The sequence below is a fragment of the Chrysemys picta genome, chromosome 11 (assembly GCF_011386835.1).
Source record: "Chrysemys picta bellii isolate R12L10 chromosome 11, ASM1138683v2, whole genome shotgun sequence".
Classification (NCBI taxonomy): domain Eukaryota; kingdom Metazoa; phylum Chordata; order Testudines; family Emydidae; genus Chrysemys; species Chrysemys picta.
This window is the reverse complement of record NC_088801.1, coordinates 56,161,588-56,182,401: the sequence shown is the minus strand read 5'-3', so window position 1 is coordinate 56,182,401 and position 20,814 is coordinate 56,161,588. Positions and strand designations below refer to the sequence as shown.

At 45.8% G+C, this 20,814-nt stretch overlaps 1 protein-coding gene across 2 annotated transcripts in view; it reads left to right on the top strand.

Moving 5' to 3' along the window:
- The window catches only part of BOLL (boule homolog, RNA binding protein), a 101,099-nt gene extending 80,497 nt beyond the window's left edge, over positions 1-20,602 (top strand). For both annotated transcript variants that reach the window (XM_065560888.1, XM_065560889.1), the window contains one exon: positions 20,311-20,602. In XM_065560888.1, coding sequence (XP_065416960.1) covers positions 20,311-20,469 — 159 coding nt within the window. In that variant the 3' untranslated portion in view covers positions 20,470-20,602. The remainder of the gene's footprint in view (positions 1-20,310) is intronic.
- The last annotated feature ends 212 nt before the right edge of the window (positions 20,603-20,814 follow it).

Sequence of the window (20,814 nt, the reverse complement as noted above, 5' to 3'; positions counted from 1 at the left end):
AACCAGCCCAATCTGCTGTATGTTTGTGTCAGTTCCTTTATTAATCTGAACCAGTTCTTCTTCTTCGAGTGCTTGCTCATATCCATTCCATTAGGTGTGCGCGCGCCGCGTGCACGATCGTCGGAAAATTTTCTACCCTAGCAACACCGGCGGGTCGGCTGTGGAGCCCCCTAGAGTGGCGCCTTCATGGCGCTGAATATATACCCCAGCCGACCCGGCGCCCCCTCAGTTCCTTCTTACCGCCCCTGACGGTCGTTGGAACTGTGGAGCGCGGCATAGCTGTTCTCCACTCTCCCTAGCTTAGTTAGTTATTCACAGTTATAGTTATAGTTATAGTTCTAGTTGTTTATAGTTCAATAGTTAAATAGTTTAAAAGTTGTTATAGTAGTTCAGGGGATTAAGGGGGTCATCTCCCCCTTTCTCCCCCAGCCGCGGGGCCGGGCTCATGCCCAACGCTCCAGGCTTCAAGCAGTGCGCCTCCTGCGCTAAGCCTATGCCCACGAGCGACCCGCACGACTCCTGTCTGAAGTGCCTGGGAGAGTCCCATCAAACAGATAAGTGCAAGATCTGTAAGGCCTTCAGACCAAGGACCAAGAAGGAGCGGGACTTTCGACCTGGTTCTCTCCAAGCTCACAGGTCCTCCATTCGAGCCACTGGCCACCTGTTCACTTTTGTACCTATCCTGGAAGACAGCCTTCCTCGTAGCCATCACCTCAGCAAGGCGCGTTTCTGAACTCAGGGCGCTTACATCCGAGCCCCCTTACACAGTTTTCCATAAGGATAAAGTGCAGCTTCGTCCACATCCTGCCTTTCTCCCTAAGGTGGTTTCTCCTTTTCATATCAACCAGGATATATTTCTCCCGGTCTTTCATCCTAAACCACATGCTACTCGCCAGGATCAACGTTCGCATTCTCTGGACGTACGCAGGGCCCTGGCCTTCTATATTGACCGCACAAGGCACTTTAGAAAGACGACGCAACTCTTCGTTGCAGTGGCCGACCGGATGAAAGGCTCACCGGTCTCCTCACAACGCCTATCCTCCTGGATTACGTCTTGCATCCGGACTTGCTATGACCTGGCAGGTGTCTCAGCACCGCACCTCACCGCTCACTCCACGAGGGCCCAAGCTTCCTCGACGACTTTGCTGGCGCAAGTTCCGATCCAGGACATTTGTAGAGCGGCGGTTTGGTCATCAGTCCACACATTTACAGCTCACTATGCACTAGTGCAGCAGTCCAGGGACGATGCTGCTTTCGGATTAGCGGTTTTGCACACAGCAATGTCTCACTCCGACCCCACCACCTAAGTTGGGCTTGGGAGTCACCTAATGGAATGGATATGAGCAAGCACTCGAAGGAGAAAAGACGGTTACTCACCGTTGTAACTGTTGTTCTTCGAGATGTGTTGCTCATATCCATTCCAAACCCGCCCCCCGTCCCCACTGTCGGAGTAGCCGGCAAGAAGGAACTGAGGGGGTGCCGGGTCGGCTGGGGTATATATTCAGCGCCATGAAGGCGCCACTCTAGGGGGCTCCACAGCCGACCCGCCGGTGTTGCTAGGGTAGAAAATTTTCCGACGATCGTGCACGCGGCGCGCGCACACCTAATGGAATGGATATGAGCAACACATCTCGAAGAACAACAGTTACAACGGTGAGTAACCGTCTTTTCGTTTTTATAAAACTAGTTTTGTGCAGTCCATATCATTCATCCTTGAGACGTGACTCTTGCATATTTTTCCTCCACCAGTTTTTTCTTCCTAGTCCAACTTCCCAGGATTCTGTGCATGTTTTGAGTTGTTTTTCCTAAAACTGTGATTGATTGTTTTCAGTATTTTAATATTTTTTATTTTTGAAAGCTGGTCTTTAAGTTGAAAAATAAAAATTGAGCCATTTTACTGCCAAATTATTCTATTTAAAACTTTTTGACATCCTGTTTCCCTTTTCCTTTGTTAGTAATCACTCTGTCCCCTTCTCTATCCATCCTATTTTGAGTACCCATCTCTAGTTTTTAACATTATTTCATGCTCTGGAATTACATATTCAGTTGCAAGTATACAACCATCCTCTTTATTATGACAAGGAAGCTGTTCCTTTTTTTAAAAAATCTAGGATTTTTTTTATAGAAAAACTTAATAGAATGATAACTAAGCACTCAACAATCATTAAATATCAAAGGAAAAGTTGCACCCTAACTCTTCTCCCTCATATGTATATAAATTTTGGTAGCAGGTAAGCTTGCAGTTTTAGACTGTTTTTCAAATAATACATATAGTTTTTCTACAATTTTAAATATACACATGTACAACAACTTCTAATACTGTGTAATTGCTTTACTAATGCCAGACAGAGGGACTTGTTTATATGTAGGGAGTCCAATATTTATATTTTATGAAATTCTGTATTTAGTTTATGCAGATTTTCAAGACATATGTTTTGGGTTCTATTGGATAAAAATATCTAAAATGTCTAAATAATTAAAAATAGTTTCCAAAGCATCTCAGTACACTTCTTCTCGTAGTTATTTTCAACTCAAAGAATGCTCTTTCACTTAACAGAGAAACTAACCCTTTATCTATAGATTAATTATTTAACATCTCAATAAATGTGGGGGCCATAATCTCTCATAAATTGGGTGTGAGTGGTAGTTGAAATTTCAAAATAGCTAAAATTGGTTTTTAACCGTGTTTATTTTCAAAACTCTGAACTGTGAAAAATTACACTAATATGGATTTATTGGTTAAAATTTACCATCAGAATCTCTATTTATATGCAAGTTACCTCATGTGTGCACACTCACATAGATGAAGAGTAACAGCATAGAATAGTGAAAATGAGCTTGCATGTAGCAATTTAGAATTAAATTACAACATAATTTTTTTCAATGACTACAGTACTAATAATGGCAATTAATCCTACAGTAAATATATTGTCCCTACTTAATATAAGCAAATAACAGGTTGACACACTGACATTTTTGTGTCACCTGATGAAAGAAATCAGTTTCCAGTTTACTTGTAATTTTCTAGTTGGAAAAGCTTTCATAGCAGTGGCAGGAAAGTTGAAATTCTATGTATAAACTTTCTTGTTTAAAAGACAGATTCAGATATGCTATCCCATGTGTGTAAGTGTCTTACTCAAGAAGCAGTTGCATTGATTTGTATGGGACCATTCACGGAGTAAACATCTGTTCAGCATGAGTAAAGGTAGCAGACTCTGTCCAAAAAGAAAGCTTAATATATTTTTTTAAAAATATATTGAGTGCTCAGAGAAGGTATGATTTGGACTTTTTAAAGACAGATTTAGGATAGGGTACATGGAAAATATGAAATAATAAAATATGAAATAATATGAAATAAATAGGCTTCTATTTAAGAGATGGTCAAACAAAAAATATAAATAAATATCAACTATACACAGGGCTACCACCCTGTTTTTAAGGTTGCCTGACAATGCCCATTATAAGACCCTGCGTTCAGTTGATTATAACTTTGCTAGGGTTTAACCGTTTGAGCTGAAATTTTCCATGCCAGGTGTCTGCCTCAGGCTAAACTTTTTTTGAAAAATTTCAGCCAAAACAGTTCAGGGTTTTCCAGTAATGTGTAGCAAGTATTGTTTGGCCCATGTTAAAACAATTCTGGTGACCTTTTCTTTGAAAAAACTTTAGTGCCCACCATGCTTTGGACAGAGACTTAATTTGGGACAGGAGGTGACTGTTGTGTCAGGGCTGTGCCTTTTGCCATCCCATGAAAATCCACCCAAAAATTTGGCCTAATTATAAATCTTTGAAAAATTGCACTTCACACATTCTCAGAGAGATTTAGGCTAAGGCTATGTCTTACACTAATACTTTTGTCGACAAAACTTTTGTCACTTAGAAGAGTGGGAAAAAAACCCCGACCAACAAAAACGCCAGGGTGGACAGTGCTACGTTGGCGGGAGAGCGTCTCCTGCCAATATAACTACCGCCGCTCTTTGGGGGTGATTTAATTGTGCTGGTGGGAGAGCTCTCTCCCGCCAGCATAGAGAGGCTACACAAGAGACCTTGCAGCAGTAAGCTCTGTAGATATAGTCTTAGATTTTAGCAGCCAAATTCCACAAAGATTCTGTCCACACTGCGCATCCTCCATCCTGGATCTGAACAGGCTTTTCCCTGCAATTGCAGCTCTGGATTGCTGTGGGCTGTGCCGGGTCTGGGCACCTGAACAGAGAGCAGGGAGACTCTTCTGTGCTCCCATTTATCCCTTGCTGGGCCCAGACAGCATGGAAGAGGAAGCTGCCTGATTCCATTGCCTTGAGGAAAAATGCTGGACTGGGGGAGTGTAGATTGGGTCAAGGAGCCTGGGGTGAGGGGAAAGATGGGGACTGGAGAATGACAAGTGGAAGGAGAGGGAGTCTGGGAATGGGAGTGAGAAGAGACTGGGAATTGGAGCTGGTAGCAGAGACTGTGACTATCTGGGCAAGGAGACTGGGATAGAAATGGGAACGAGTGGGAGGCAGAAGGTGGGGATAAAAAGCTGGAGGGGGGACTGGACTTTAAAACTAGTGGGTTGGGGAGAAGGAGGTGAGGCGGGAGGGGAAACAGATCTGACATGGAGGCAGGTTGATGGGAGAGAATGGAGACAGCTTGGGCAAAGAGACTGGGACAGAGGGCTGGGGGAAACAATAATACTGAGATTGGATGAGGAGCCCAAGGATGGAGACTGGGACTGGGAGCCAGTGGAGAGGAGGAATATGGGTGAGGGGGGCATAGGAGGCTAGAATGAGGTTTGAGAGACAGATCAGATGAAGAGCCAGGATGGGGGGAACTTGGACTAGCTGGGCAAAAAGAGGTAAGGATCCAGGGCAGTTAGGAGGGAACTGGGAATGACTGGGCAAGGTGACAGGGGAACTGGGACTGGATAAGGGTGGAGACAATGGCTTGCTGGGCAAGAGGTGGGTCTGGGATGAGAAGACTGAGGGGAGTGGAGACTGGGACTGGCTAGGTGAGGAAAAAGGGATTGGAATGAGGAGTCTGTAGTGGGGAAGAGACAGGACAGGGACACATTCAAAGGGATGTAATAGATGGGATCAAGCTTGGGGGGTATGTGCAGAAGAACCTGTGCCCACCAGAGACTCTCCCTGCGATAGCCTGGAATGGAACCCAGGCTTCTTAGTCTTACCATTCCTTTGCTATTAGCAATATCTTTGAAACCTACCGGCAGAGTGTCCCTTCCTCCTCTACTGCTGATCCACATATAGGATGACACTACTATTGCTATCAGTTACTTAGCTCAAGTGGCAGAGGCCTGTGTGGTTGAACAAAAGGTTCCAACCCTGCTGATGAATTGTGCGGGTGTAAATTGATGGATGTGGAACTCACAAGCATATTGTGAAAATTAATTCATTAATATTTGTCCAAGACTTAGATGCTACGGTGATGAGTGCCATAGAAAAGTACATGTGGAATTCAATAATTCTGTCTTAAGAGAAGGGTTTGGGTACGGTTCAGTAAACAAGGCATGGGGCCAAACATTAAACAAAGAGAAAACAAAATATTTGATAGTGAGCACAATCAGTTCTGTGCACTGAATGATATAGCCCTATAGAAAAAATAGTATGTTGACATTAGAGATGGTTGGAACATTTCCAACAAAACATTTTTTTTGTCAAAAAATGCTTTTAGTTGTAGCCAGAATATTTCACAGAAATGTATTTATTTCAGTGAAATTGTCAATGGTAGGGTTTCTGAGGTTTAGGGTGGACTCTGTGGTGAGGGTGAGAGAGAGAGAGACACCCAAATAAAAAACTCAACCTTTTTCCCTGAAAACAGATGTTTCGACACAATTCCATTTCATAAAAATTTCCATTCCAGTGCTGAACAAAGACATTTTGAAACCTCAAAAAGTTGCCACAAAACTGAATTGTTGTTCTCTGGCCAGCTTTAGTGGTCATCTAATTAAAGACTGTATAGAAATACTTATGCACAAGGGGGCTGAATTAAGTTTGCAAAGCAATTTTGCATTTCCTAACTTTAGAGTGCTTTTCTTTGCAATCTTAATGTTTTTTCAACATAGGTTTTGGGTGTAATATATTCTGTTAATATAACTATCCGTGAAAACGCTGTTTAAAGGTTTACAACATATGTGAAAGAAAGAGAAAAATATTTTGCTAGATAAGTTATATGGATCTTGGGAAATCTATATTTTAGCAAAGGGAACTGCCATATAAAATGTCTTAAGTTGCTGAACACCAGTTCTTCTTCGAGTGATTGTTCACGTCCATTACACATTAGGTGTACGTGCGCCGCATGCACGGACGTCGGAAACTTTTTCCCTTAGCGGCTCCCGTCGGGCCAGCAGGGCCCCCTCCTTCCCGCCAGAGCGGCGCCCTGCTCCAGGGTATATATATCCCTGCCGACCCGACCCCTCCAGTTCCTTCTTACCGTCCGTGGCCGCGTTGGAACAACTCTGTCTCTCGTTTGAGAGTGTCCCTTAGCAAATAGTCATTAGTGTTATCTAGCAGTTATCAGTTAGTTTATAGTAGTGTTGAGCCAGTAGTTAACAGCTCATTAGGGTACTTAAAGTTCCTGCCGTGGTTGTTTGTTCAACCCCGGCACCGGCACCGGGCGGCGGGGTATGCCACACGCCCAAGGCTTCAAGGCTTGTGCCACGTGCCGCAGGCCTATGCCATTGAGCGACCCCCACGCCTCGTGTCTCCGTTGCCTGGGGGAAGCTCACCAGAAAGAGCGCTGCAAGATCTGCAAGGCCTTTAAGCCCAGAACTAAAAAAGAGAGGGACTTTCGCCTTAAGCAGCTGCTCATGGAGACGGCGTTACAGCCCTCCACTTCGACGGCACCGTCTGCCTCCGTGCGGAGCGCCCCGGCATCGGTGCGGGAACCGGCACTGGCGGGTCACCCGAAGCCCGCAGCACCGACCCAGCGGGGAAAGGCACGACGCCGATCGTCATCGCTGGCAAAAGCGAAGGGCCAGTCTAAGGCCCGAGGACGCTCCCCGCACAAGAGGCCGGCACCGGTAAAGACGAGTGCCCCTAAGGCCGATACGGCCCCAACACGGACCCCGGTAGTGGCTCCGGCGCCGAAAGGCCCGTCGAGCCCCGGGATGGGCGCGTCCAGTGAGGACGAAGGCCTAGAGGAGCTCGTGGAACAGCCCTCCACTCCGGACACGTTTGAGGCAGCGAAGGACCTCATCGCTTTGTCCGTCGAGGCCCCGGCACGCGCTGAGGGCGCTCCGCCGATGCTGCCGCGTAGAGGCAAGCCGGCGATGCTGCGCCCATCACGGTCGCCGTCTCGGCACCGCTCCAGGAACCGGTCCCGGTCGAGCTCCGCCTCGGTGGACTCCCGGTTGCCCTCGGCGCAGGAAGCACCGCAGCAGTCGGGCTTCAACAAGCGGTTGGCACCGACTCAGCAACCGAGCACGATTCGGCACCGCGAAGCGTCGGCGGTTCGTTACCCAAGGCCGACCAGTCGTAGCCGTTCCCGGTCCCGCGATCACCAGTACCGTTCCAGGTCCAGGTCGGCGAGGCGCTATTCCAGGTCCTGGTCGCGGAGGCGCTATTCCCCAGAACCGGACCGGCACCATCCTACGGCTCCACCGTGGCCTTCCAGGTCACCATCCGTGGTCTCGGGGGCTGACTCAGACCGGTACGGCGGGTATGCCCATAGGTCACGGGCCAGCAGGGACTACGGTCAGTCCCAGTGGGGCCAACCGAGCCAATGGCCATTCTGGACACCCTGGGCATACCATCAGCAAGGACCCCCATCGAGGGCCTCGAGATCCAGGCCATCCGGGTACCGATCCCGCTCCCCGCGGCACCACCCGCCATCATATAGGGAGGCAACGGTCTCTAGACCACTGGAGCGGGAAGGAGTGGACTCGGCACCGAGTACGGTGCCGTCCCAATCCCACGCTGCGGGTCAGGCCGCAGAGGAACAACTGGCGGATGCCGGGTTGCTGGACAATGAGGATGGGCAGAAGGCCCCGACCTCTTCCTCCTCGCCAGATGAGGCGGTAGCGGGCACACTGCTGTCCGGCCCTCCCCCGATCGACCATCGGGCACACCAAGACCTGCTTCGCCGAGTAGCCCTCAATCTGGGCTTGCAAGCAGAGGAGACTGTAGAGCAGGACGACCCCATGGTCGATATCCTGAGCCCAGAGGGCCCCTCCAGAGTCGCTCTCCCGATTATACGGACAGTGCAGTCCAACTATAAGACGGTGTGGCAAACACCGGCCTCTAGTGCGCCAACTGCAAAAGGCGTGGAGAGGAAATACTTCGCCCCATCTAGAGGGTTTGACTTCCTCTTTCTACACCCGTCCCCCTGTTCGCTGGTGGTCTCGGCGCTCAACGAAAAAGAGCGGCATGGCCAGCAAGCTCCTGCCCCCAAGGGCAAGGAAGCTAAGAGATTGGACTTATTCGGGAGGAAAGTCTATTCATCTGGGGGCCTTCAACTGAGGATCGCCAATCAGCAGGCGATTCTAAACAGGCACAATTTTAACTCGTGGGCATCAGTTGCCAAGTTTAAGGCCTCCCTCCCACCTGACGCACATCAGGAGTTCACGGCCCTGGTGGATGAGGGAATGGCAGTGGCCAAGACCTCATTGCAGGCCGCACTAGACTCAGCCAACGCGGCGGCTAGAACAATTGCGTCGGGAGTCGTGATGAGGCGTTCGGCGTGGTTGCAGGCTTCAGGTCTCCCACCAGAGGTACAGACCACGCTGCAGGACCTCCCGTTTGAAGGTTTGGGCTTGTTTTCCGACCAGACGGACGCCAGGCTACATAGCCTTAAGGACTCACGAGCGACTCTTAAGTCGTTGGGTATGCACACTCCGGTAACGCAGCGTAAGCCTTTTAAACCACAGCCACTGCAAAGACAATACCACCCTCGCCCTCGACACGAGCCGTACCGCCGTCGAGGCAGGGATAACAGGTGGAGACGTAACAATACGCCTAACCAAGGCCAGAGTCACGGCCAGGGCAAACCGCAGCCAGGGAATAAACCAGGCTTTTGAAGCTACGCCCGAGGACAGCGTACCATATCCAAAAAACATACCGGATCCTCCTCTGTTTTTCAAAAACCGCCTGTCCCATTTCTACCGGGCATGGTCGCGCATAACATCGGACCGATGGGTCCTGCGCACAGTGAAGGCGGGCTATACCCTCCATTTTTCCTCGCCCCCTCCCCGCCATCCCCCTTCCCCGTCCCTCTTCAGGGACCCTTCTCACGAGCAACTTCTCACGCAGGAGGTTCAGACCCTTCTCGCTGCTGGAGCAGTAGAAGAGGTCCCAACAGACCTGAGGGGAAAAGGATTCTACTCCAGATACTTCCTGATCCCCAAGGCAAAAGGAGGCCTCCGTCCTATTTTGGATCTGCGCGAGCTAAACAAGTTTCTGATCAAAGCTCGCTTCCATATGGTCTCGCTGGGAACTATTATCCCATCCCTGGATCCGGGGGATTGGTATGCTGCCCTCGATATGAAAGATGCCTATTTTCACATCGCAATCAATCCGGCCCACAGGCAATTCCTGTGCTTCATGGTCGACCAGCGCCATTTCCAATTTACGGTCCTGCCCTTCGGCCTGGCGTCAGCACCACGAGTGTTCACGAAATGCATGTCCGTGGTGGCAGCCTTCCTTCGAAAGAGAAAGATGCGTGTGTTCCCGTACCTGGACGATTGGCTACTCGCGGGCAGGTCGGAGGCCGAGGTCCAATCTCACGTGAAGCTGGCCTTGCAGACGTTCGACAAGCTCGGCCTCCGGGTCAATGTGCCCAAGTCCATGTTAGTCCCCACACAGAGGCTGGACTTCATAGGTGCAACCCTGGACTCGGTCACCGCGCAAGCGAGCCTACCAGAGGCACGGTTCATGTCAATCCACAGAGCCGTAAGCTCGGTCCAAAAGTTCCCCACGACAACGGCAAGGTGTTGCATGCAGCTTCTGGGACATATGGCAGCTTGCACACACGTGGTCAGACATGCTCGCCTGAGGCTCCGCCCTTTACAGTTGTGGTTCACCCACACGCATCGCCCCAACAGAGACCCATTGGATCAAGTAGTCACGATCCCAAACCAGGTGCTCAGCTCGCTACGCTGGTGGCTCGATCGCCAACAGGTATGCGAAGGGATCCCCTTCGCTGCCCCACAGCCCACTCTGACGTTGGTAACAGATGCGTCGGACCTGGGCTGGGGGGGCGCACCTGGGGGAACTGCGGACCCAAGGGTTGTGGTCCAAGGAAGACAAGCTGCTTCATATCAATCTGAAGGAGCTAAGAGCGGTTCGCCTCGCCTGTCAGACCTTCCGCGCCACCATAAAGGGTCACAGCGTGGCAGTCCTGACGGACAACACTACCGCCATGTTCTATATAAACAAGCAGGGTGGGTCCCGGTCTTCTCCCCTCTGTCACGAAGCGCTCCAATTATGGAACTTCTGTATAGCCCATGCGATACACCTCATCGCGACGTATCTTCCGGGAACTCAAAACGGCTTAGCAGACCGCCTCAGCCGATCCTACCAAATGCACGAATGGACGTTGAAGCGAGATGTCCTGCATTCGATCTTCCAGAGGTGGGGCTTTCCCCGGGTGGATCTATTCGCCACCAGGGACAACAGCCAATGCCCTCACCTCTGCTCGTTCCAGAACCTCAGCCCGGGATCATTAGCAGATGCCTTCATGATCCCATGGGGAGGGAGCCTGAGATACGCCTTCCCTCCGTTCCCACTCATACACAAGGTTCTCCTCAAGACCCGCAGGGACAGGGCGACGATCATACTCATCGCCCCGGCCTGGCCACGCCAGCATTGGTTCACGTCCCTGCTGGAACTGTCCATAGCCGATCCAATCACCCTTCCCCTCCATCGCGACCTAGTCACGCAAGACGAAGGTCGCCTACTCCACCCGAACCTGTCTTCGCTACACCTCACGGCATGGTATCTCTCTGGCTGAAGGATGCAGAACACAGGTGCTCTCACCAAGTTCAGCAAATCCTCCTTAATAGTAGGAAGCCCTCTACAAGAGCGACCTACCTGACAAAATGGAAAAAGTTCTCCCACTGGTGTGAGCCTCAACGCATACAGCCTTTACAAGCCTCAGTTCCGTCTATCTTGGACTACCTACTGCACCTCAAGAATCAAGGGCTTGCGCCCGCCTCAATTAGAGTTCACTTAGCCGCTATTTCGGCTTTCCATCCGGGAGAGTTGGGAGTGTCAGTGTTCTCCAACCCCACAGTGGCCCGATTCCTCAAGGGGCTGGAAAGGGTGTTCCCCTACTCGCGCCCGCCTGTCCCGGCGTGGAGTCTGAACCTAGTCCTAACGAGACTCATGAGTCCTCCCTTTGAGCCCCTAGCCACATGCTCCCTCACGCACCTCTCGTGGAAGATGGCGTTTCTCGTGGCCATCACGTCGGCCAGAAGGGTATCGGAATTGAGGGCCCTCTCTTCGGAACCACCCTATACAGTGTTCCATAAAGATAAGGTGCAACTGAGGCCGCACCCCAAATTTCTCCCAAAGGTGGTATCACAGTTTCACATGGGGCAGGACATTTGCCTACCGGTGTTTTTTCCTAAACCCCATACGGACCCTCACCACCGCAGCCTACATACCCTGGATGTCCGAAGGGCGTTGGCATTTTACCTGGAACGGACCAGGTCGTTCCGCAGAACACCCCAGCTGTTCATTGCGATTGCGGAACGTATGAAAGGCTTGCCTATCTCGACACAGCGCTTGTCGGCATGGATTGTGCATTGTATACGCACCTGTTATGAGCTCTCCAATGTTCCGGCCCCGGAGATCCGGGCCCAATCGACTAGAGCCCAAGCGTCCTCTACGGCCTTCTTGGCGCAGGTCCCTATCCAGGAGATCTGCAAGGCAGCCACCTGGTCGTCCATATATACGTTCACAGCCCACTACGCGATCCATCATCAGACCAGAGAGGACGCAATAGTCGGTCGGGCTGTGCTACAGTCAGTTGTACCTTGACTCCTACCCACCTCCAATGGTAAGCTTGGGAATCACCTAATGTGTAATGGACGTGAACAATCACTCGAAGAAGAAAGAACGGTTACTTACCTTCTGTAACTGTTGTTCTTCGAGATGTGTTGTTCACGTCCATTACACTTCCCACCCTCCTTCCCCTCTGTCGGAATCTCCGGCAAGAAGGAACCGGAGGGGTCGGGTCGGCAGGGATATATATACCCTGGAGCGGGGCGCCGCTCTGGTGGGAAGGAGGGGGCCCTGCCGGCCCGACGGGAGCCGCTAAGGGAAAAAGTTTCCGACGTCCGTGCACGCGGCGCGCGTACACCTAATGTGTAATGGACGTGAACAACACATCTCGAAGAACAACAGTTACAGAAGGTAAGTAACCGTTCTTTACTCCCATTGAAGTCAGTAGGTGATCATCAGCTCTCAGAATTTGTTCCTAATTCTACAGATATACTAGATTATTATGACATTAAAATTAGTTTAAGTATACAAGAATGGGGAAAACATTGCAAGACATTACAAGTTATGAATTTTGTGTGAAATATTTTACAAATAATATACAGTAGAACCTCAGAGTTACAAACACCAGAGTTACGAACTGAATGGTCAACCACACACCTCATTTGGAACTGGAAGTACACAATCAGGCAGTAGCAGAGACCCAAAAAAAAAGCAAATACAGGTAAATGTAAACTATAAAAAATAAAGGGAAAGTTAAAAAAAAATGATAAGGTAAGAACTGTTTCTGTGCTTGTTTCATTTAAATTAAGATGTTAAAAGCAGCATTTTTCTTCTGCATAGTGAAATTTCAAAGCTGTTTTAAGTCAATGTTCAGTTGTAAACTTTTGAAAGAACAATCATAATGTTATGTTCAGAGTTACGAACATTTCAGAGTTCCAAACAGACTCCATTCCCAGGGTCTTCATAACTCTGAGGTTCTACTGTATAATGTTATGAAGAGAGACTGTATTTTAAAGTATAAGAATAAAGGGGGGAAATTATGATTTGAGCATTCAACTTTCACTTTGTATTTCCAACTTTTAAACATTAGTTTATCCATCCTTATCATTGCATTAATGGTTGGGGGTTTTTTGCATGGAAAATCCTTGTTTTTCAAAAATTAATATGGGCAGTGCAACTTGTTAAACCAAATTGATCCAGGTTAAAACACTTACATAGTCCTTATCTGTGAGCCATCCATAAAGGGAGCTAGTCCTTAACCCAGCTGTCCTTCACCAATGACTACTGAATCCAGTCAGCCTAAACCAAGGCCTCCCAAAACTACTCACCTGAAATTTTGAACCACTCTGATATTTTCTGAGATGGTTTTGAGTCTGTACCTATTCATTGTTCAATTGGCTGATTTCAAACAGTCATAACTTTAAACCTAGTGTACTGATATTTTTCAAATATGACTTGGCTTTCAAGTTACAGTTAGGTGTACAAAACAAGGGAAGCCTGTAGAAATCAATTCAGTGTTTTTTTTAAGGTGATGAAAACTTAAAGTTGGTAAATGCATCCAGAACTGGAAGGATCTTAACAAAACTTTCCTTGAAAAATGGATAACAGAAGTTTTCTGTAGAAGTGTAAAATTTGCAGACATACACATTAATTTTACTGAGATTATCTCTTAAATCTCACAACTTTTGAACAGAAAATTCTTCTTTGGCCTAAGAACAAAAATCAAGAATTTCATCCTAAAGCAGGGGTTCTCAACCTTTTTCTTTCTGAGGCCCCCTCAACATGCTACAAAAACTCCACGGCCCACCTGTGCCACAATAACTGGTTTTCTGCATATAAAAGCCAGGGCCGGCGTTAGGGGATAGCAAGTAGAGCAATTGCCTGGGGCCCCCATGAAACTATATTGCTCAGGCTTTGGCTTCAGCCCCAGGTGGCAGGGCTCAGGCTTCAACCCCATGCAGTGGGGCTTTGACTTTCTACCCTGGGCCTCAGCGAGTCTAATGCTGGCCCTGCTTGGCGACTCCCCGTGAAACCTGCTCGCAGCCCCCCAAAGGGCCTCAGACCACCTGATTGAGAACCACTGTCCTACAGGGTATTGTTTTCAGAAAGTTATCAATATCTGAAACCAAGTGCTTAGAAAAAATGTCTCCTTGGTCATAACTATGGCATTAATATACTTTAATCTTATTTATATCCATCGTTAACTTCAAAGGATTCCTTGTATCTGTGTACTATATGCCTATAATAGAATTTTTAAAGTGAAGGCAGCTGTGATTTTGTGGATTACTTATAGGGTTATGAGTCAGAAGATCTATGCTGTGTTCCCAATTTAGACTCAATGTGCAGTCTTAGGATATTTTTATGACTGCTTGTCAGGGATGCTCTACTCACTGCTGGGTGACACCTCCTGGCGATTCCAGGGATTCATTCCGCTCAGTTGCCGCTCTCTTCCTGTTCACAGAGTCACGGTACGGCTGCTTTGTGACTTGGTCCTCTGGCCAGGTCACACTGTGATTTCCCCTTTCAGGGAACCCAGGCCCATCCTCTACTCTAGGTTCCAGTCCAGGGCCCTAAAGAGAGCAGTTAAGGTCTGGAACTTTACCAATCATACAGCTCTCTTTCCTGGACTATTTCCTACCGTGCTTCTTTAAGCTCCTCCATCAGCCTTTCTAGTCGGACCTTTCTTTCTTAGAGCTACTAAATAAACCCTTCCTTATGGATTCCTATCTCCCCTTCCTGTTCTGTTACCTCAGGGAGAGAGACTGCAGGCTTCCTCCTTGCCACTTCCCACTGCTGCCAGCCTCTTGGCTTTATAGAAGCCCCACCTGTTCCCTCACAGGTGCGCTTATTTCTAATTAGCACCCTCCACTCTGCCTATATCTTCCCAATTTATAGATTAATTGGCTGATTGCCCTCCCCCCGGCCTAATTCAGTTCTTTCAGGGCCAGTTGGGGAGCACATCCCAACTAAACAGGAAGCCTGCCAAACAGTCAGTGGTGCCACTGGACAATTAAAGTGCTGACAGAGCACTCAAAGAAGACAAGGCTGTTGTGGAGATTCTTTGCATCAATCTTCATTTCAGAGGATATGGGGGAGATCTCCACACCCGAGCCATTCTTTTTAGGTAACAGATCTAAGGAACTGTCCCAGATTTTGGAACAAAATTGAGAAATTAACCAATAAGAAGTCATCAGGACCAGATGGTATTCACCCAAGCGTTTTGAAGGAACTCAAATATGAAATAGCAGAACTACTAACTGTGTTATGTAACACATCACTTAAACCATCCGCTGTACCAGATGACTGGAGGGTAGCTAATATAACGCCAATTTTTTAAAAAGACTCCAGCGGTGATATGGTCTTTACAGGCCGTAAACCTGAAGTAATTACTGAAGTAATTCAGTACCCCAGGCAGATTGTTTGAAACTATAGTAAAGAACAGATTTATCAGATACATAGATAAATGTGATATGTTGGGGAAGAGTCATGCCTTTGAATCTACTAGAATTCTTTGAGGGTGTTTGAAGTCTTTGAAGCATGTTGACAAGGGTGATCCAGTTGATATAGTGTATTTGGACATTCAGAAGTCTTTGACAAGGTCCCGTACCAAGACTCTTAAGTAAAGTAAACAATTATGGGATAAGAGGGAAGGTCCTTCATGGATCAGTAGCTGGTTGAAAGATAGGAAACAAAGGGTAGGAATAAATAGTCAGTTTTCACAATGGAAAGTGGTAAATAGCAGGGTTCCCAAGGATCTATACTGGGACCTGCACTGTTCAACATACTCATAAATGATCTGGAAAAGGGGGTCAACAGTGAAGTGGCAAAATTTGTAGACAATACAAAATTACTCAAAATAGTTAAGTCCAAAGCTAACTGTTACAAAGGGATTTCACAAAGCTGGGTGACTGGGCAACAAAATGGCAGATGAAATTCAATGTTGATAAGTGCAGAGTAATGCACACTGGAAAACATAATCCCAACTATGCATACAAACTGATAGGGTGTAACTTAACTGTTACCACACAAGAAAGCAATCTTGTAGTCCTCATAGATAGTTCTCTGAAAACATCTGCTCAGTGTTTAGTGGCACTCAAAAAAGTTAGCAGAATGCTAGGAACCATTACGAAAGGTGTAGATAATAAAACAGAAAAATATAGTCCCACTGTATAAACCCATGCCCACACCTTAAATACTGCATGGAGTTCTGGTTGCCCATCTCAAAAAAGATACATTAGAATTGGAAAAGGTACAGAAAAAAGGCAACAAAAATAATGAAGAGTACAGAACAGCTTCCATACAAGGAGAGATTAAAAAGACTGGGACTGTTCATTTTAGAAAAGAGACAACGAAGAAGGGATATGATAGAGATCTATACAATTGTGACTGGTATGGAGAAAGTGAATAAGGAAGTGTTATTTATCCCTTCACGTAATACAAGAACTAGGAGTCACCCAATGAAATTAACAGGCAGCAAATTTAAAACAAAAAGGAAGTACCTCTTCACACAATGCACAAGCTGTGGAACTTGTTGCCATGGGATGTTGTGAAGGCCAGAAGTATAACCAAGCTCAAAAGAGAATTAGATAAGTTCAAGGAGGATAGGTCCACCAATGACTATTAGCCAGAACAGTCAGGGATGCAACCCCATGCTCCAGGTATCCCTAAACCTTCAACTGCCAGAAGCTGAGACTGGATGACAGAAGATGGATCACTCAACATTGTCCTGTTCTGTTCATTTTCTCTGAAGCATCTGGCACTGGCCACTATCAGAACATAGGATACTGGTACAGATGAACCATTAGTCTGACCCAGTATGGCCGTTCATATATGACTCTGTGCTTTGGTTATTCTGTAGGTCAAATGGGGCTAATGATCAGCCAGGCTTGTAAAGTACTTTGAGAGCTATGGAAGCACTACAGCAGCAAAAACAACATATATGTTTTAGGGCTGTTGATTAATCGCTGTTAACTTATGCAATTAACTCAAAAAAATTAACCGCACAGTTTTAATCACACTGTTAATAGAATACCAATTGAAATGTATTAAATATTTTGGATGTTTTTCTACATTTTCATATATATTGATTTCTGTGTTGTAATTGAAATCAAAGTGTATATTATTTTTATTACAAATATCTGCACTGTAAAAATGATAAAATAAATAGTATTTTTCAGTTCACCTCATACAAGTATTGTAGTGTAGTTTTTGTCGTGAAAGTGCAACTTTCAAATGTAGATTTTTTTTGTTACATAACTGCACTTAAAAACAAAACAATTTAAAACTTCAGAGCCTACAAGTCCACTAAGTCCTACTTCTAGATCAGGCAATCACTAAGACAAACAAGTTTATTTACATTTACAGGAGATAATGCTGCCCTCTTCTTATTTACAGTGTCACCAGAAAGTGAGAACAGGCATTTGCATGGCACTGTTGTAGCAGGCATCACAAGATATTTACGTGCCAGATACACTAAACATTCATATGCCCCTTCATGCTTCAGCCACCATTCCAGAGGACATACTTCCATGCTGATGATGCTCGTTAAAAAAATAATGCGTTAATTAAATTTGTGACTGAACTCCTTGGGGGAGAATTGTATGGTCCCTGCTCTGTTTTACCCGCATTCTGCCATACATTTCATGTTATAGCAGTCTCGGATGATGACCCGGCATATATTGTTCATTTTAAGAACACTCACTGCAGATTTCACAAAACACAAAGAAGGTACCAATGTGATATTTCTAAAGATCGTAACAGCACTCCATCCAAGGGTTAAAAATCTGAAGTGCCTTCCAAAATCTGAGAGGGACGAGGTGTGGAGCATGCTTTCAGAAGTCTTAAAAGAGCAACACTCCGATGCGGAAATTACAGAACCCGAACCACCAAAAAAGAAAATCAACCTTCTGCTGGTGGCATCTGACTCAGATAATGAAAATGAATATGCATTGGTCCGCACTGCTTTGTTTTCGAGCAGAACCCATCATCAGCATGAACGCATGTCCTTTGGAATGGTGATTGAAGCATGAAGGGACAGATGAATCTTTAGCACATCTGGCACGTAATATCTTGCGATTCCAGCTACCACAGTGCCATGAGAACGCCTGTTCTCACCTTCTGGTGACGTGGTAAATAAGAGGGCAGCATTGTCTCCTGCAAACCAAACTTGTTTGTCTGGGCGATTGGCTGAACAAGAAGTAGGACTGAGTGGACTTGCAGGCTTTAAATTTTAAATTGTTTTATTTTTGAATGCAGTTATTTTTGTACATAATTCTACATTTGTAAGTTCAACTTTCATGATAGAGATTGCACTACAGTACTTGTATTAGGTGAATTGAAAAATAATATTTCTTTTGTTGTTTACAGTGCAAATACTTGTAATCAAAAATAAATAAAAAGTGAGCACTGTTGACTTTGTATTCTGTGTTGTAACTGAAATCAATATATTTGAAAATGTAGAAAACATCCACAAATATTTAAATAAATGATATTCTATTCTTGTTTAACAGTGCAATTAATCACACAATTAATCGCGATTAACTTTTTTATCACTTGACAGCCCTAGTATGTTTTTATTATTACTATATGTTTGTTGTATCATACTTTAGTGGTCTCCAAAGTGGGGTGCGCGCAAGAGGATCCGTCGGGGTGCGCGGCAGGAGGAGCGCTGCCAGAGCAGCACTGCTTTTTTTTTTTCCCCCTTCAGCAGTTCAGCTGGAAGTCCGAGCGGCTTCCCCCACCCCCACCCCCCGCCCACCTCGGCAGTTCGTCTGGGAGCAGGGAGTGCGTGCTCAAAAATTTTTTACTGATGGGGTGCACGATAAAAAAAGTTTGGAGACCACTGTCATACTTGATCAAGTAGTAAAATATTACACCATACAAGTATAATAGAAATATAAAAATAAGAGTGCAAATTCTATTCTTAATTACACAGTGCAGTGCCACTAATATCAGCTTTGCCCCCAATGTTTAATCCAGTGGCTCTCAAACTTTTTTACTGGTGACTCCTTTCACATAGCAAGCCTCTGAGTGTGACCCCCCCCCCTTACAAATTAAAAATACTTTTTTATATATTTAACACCATTATAAATGCTGGAGGCAAAGCGGGGCTTGGGGTGGAGGTTGACAGCTCGTGACCCCCCCATGTAATAATCTCACGACCCCCTGAGGGTCCCAACCCCCAGTTTGAGAACCCCTGGTTTAATCTATTATGAGCTGAAAGCTAAGTATTGTCATGTTGAGTCACGGTTGGGTGGGAGACCTCCAAGAACACGTGGGTGCTGCACGAAGGGTGTGGGTGCAACTCTTCCCTCTGAGTCAGTCCTCTGAATTATGATACCCCAGCACACTGGGCTGTGGGGGCAGGGGCAAAGGACAAAGCTATGCTGGTAGACATTTTAGGGTTTGGAAGAGCTGTAAATCAAAGTACTGAATACTTTTGGTCATTAAGTATCCCATGGCACTGAACACAAGTATGGATGTGTAAATCCTAGTATTGTGGCTAAAATTCCAATTTAGATGATAATAGTGTGCTTACTTACATTTCCCCTTATAGTTTCAATTGAATATGGTATTTTTCACTACCTATCCTAAACTGTTGTTCAGTCTTGCTGCATGCTGTTACAGTTGCACTGCAGTTGAGATCCTTGTGAGTTTGTTTGTAAAGTGGTTTGGCATGAAAACTGTTAGATGTGAATACATTTAAATGTATTCATTTTATTTTTAAACAGATAGTGTCAGTGTGATGTGGTAAGGATACTTAGGCCAAGTTGTGGGACATACCTTCAGCTGGTGTAAATCATGTCACTCCATGGAAGTCAATGAAGCTATGATGATTTATACCAGTTGAAGATCTAGCCTTGTATCTACAATTGCACATGGAGCTCACATTTGGTATCCGTGGAAATTCTGCATTCATAGTTTGTGAGACCTAAGTGATTTGAGGGAGCCCTGCAAGAGGCTGAGGTATCAGTAGTTACATACATTATAAGAACAGTATTTGAACCATGAAATTATGCTATAAGAGCGAAAAATAGGAGATTTACAAAGTATTTTTCCTCTATTGTCTCTGCTTGTTAAAGAAAAAATTCAAATACATTAAAGCCCTGATCCTGCAAAGACGTATGCATGTGTTTAACTTTAAGCATGTGAGTAGTCCCATTGCATGTACCATTGACTCCAATGGGACTATCCACATGTGTAAGTCTTGCAGCTACCTAAGGTCCTTATCCTTCAAATTAGAGATGCTCACCATTGTTCAGACAGGTGGTACATACATATCTTAAATTGTATCGTTCCCACTACATGTTTAGTATAATAAAAAAAACACCGTTTTTAAATATACAGAGAAAAGACAACAGTGTTTTTCTCTTTTTAGGAACCAAGGTTACATTCTGTGAGAAGAAATTTTTCACATCCTTCATCTGTGAGTTTGAAACCTCGATATACACGAAGCCCTCACTTTCATCCTAGAAAAGACTACAGAATGGAAGATACAATTCTCACTCCACCTTCCTCTACAGACTCTGTTAAATAGACTCTTAGATGTCTACTATGCTAATATGTCTAGCACATGGAGGGTATGTAATTTAGTAACTCTCAACATTTACTGAGTATGCCTAAATTAAAATGGCCTTTTTTTTTGTAAAAGGAATAAAAAGAAATCTTGCAGTTCATGTCAGCAAACACAGGATATGCAGGATAAAATCATGGTTTCCTTTATCAATTAATGCATATTTAGGTGACAGACTTGTATTTGTGATATACAGACTATTGTATATGCACTATTTATTAAAGTAGTTTGAAAACAGCATATTTGTATTACAGTAAAAATCTAAAATTCATTTTTGTATCAGATACAACAACAGACATTTTCAACATT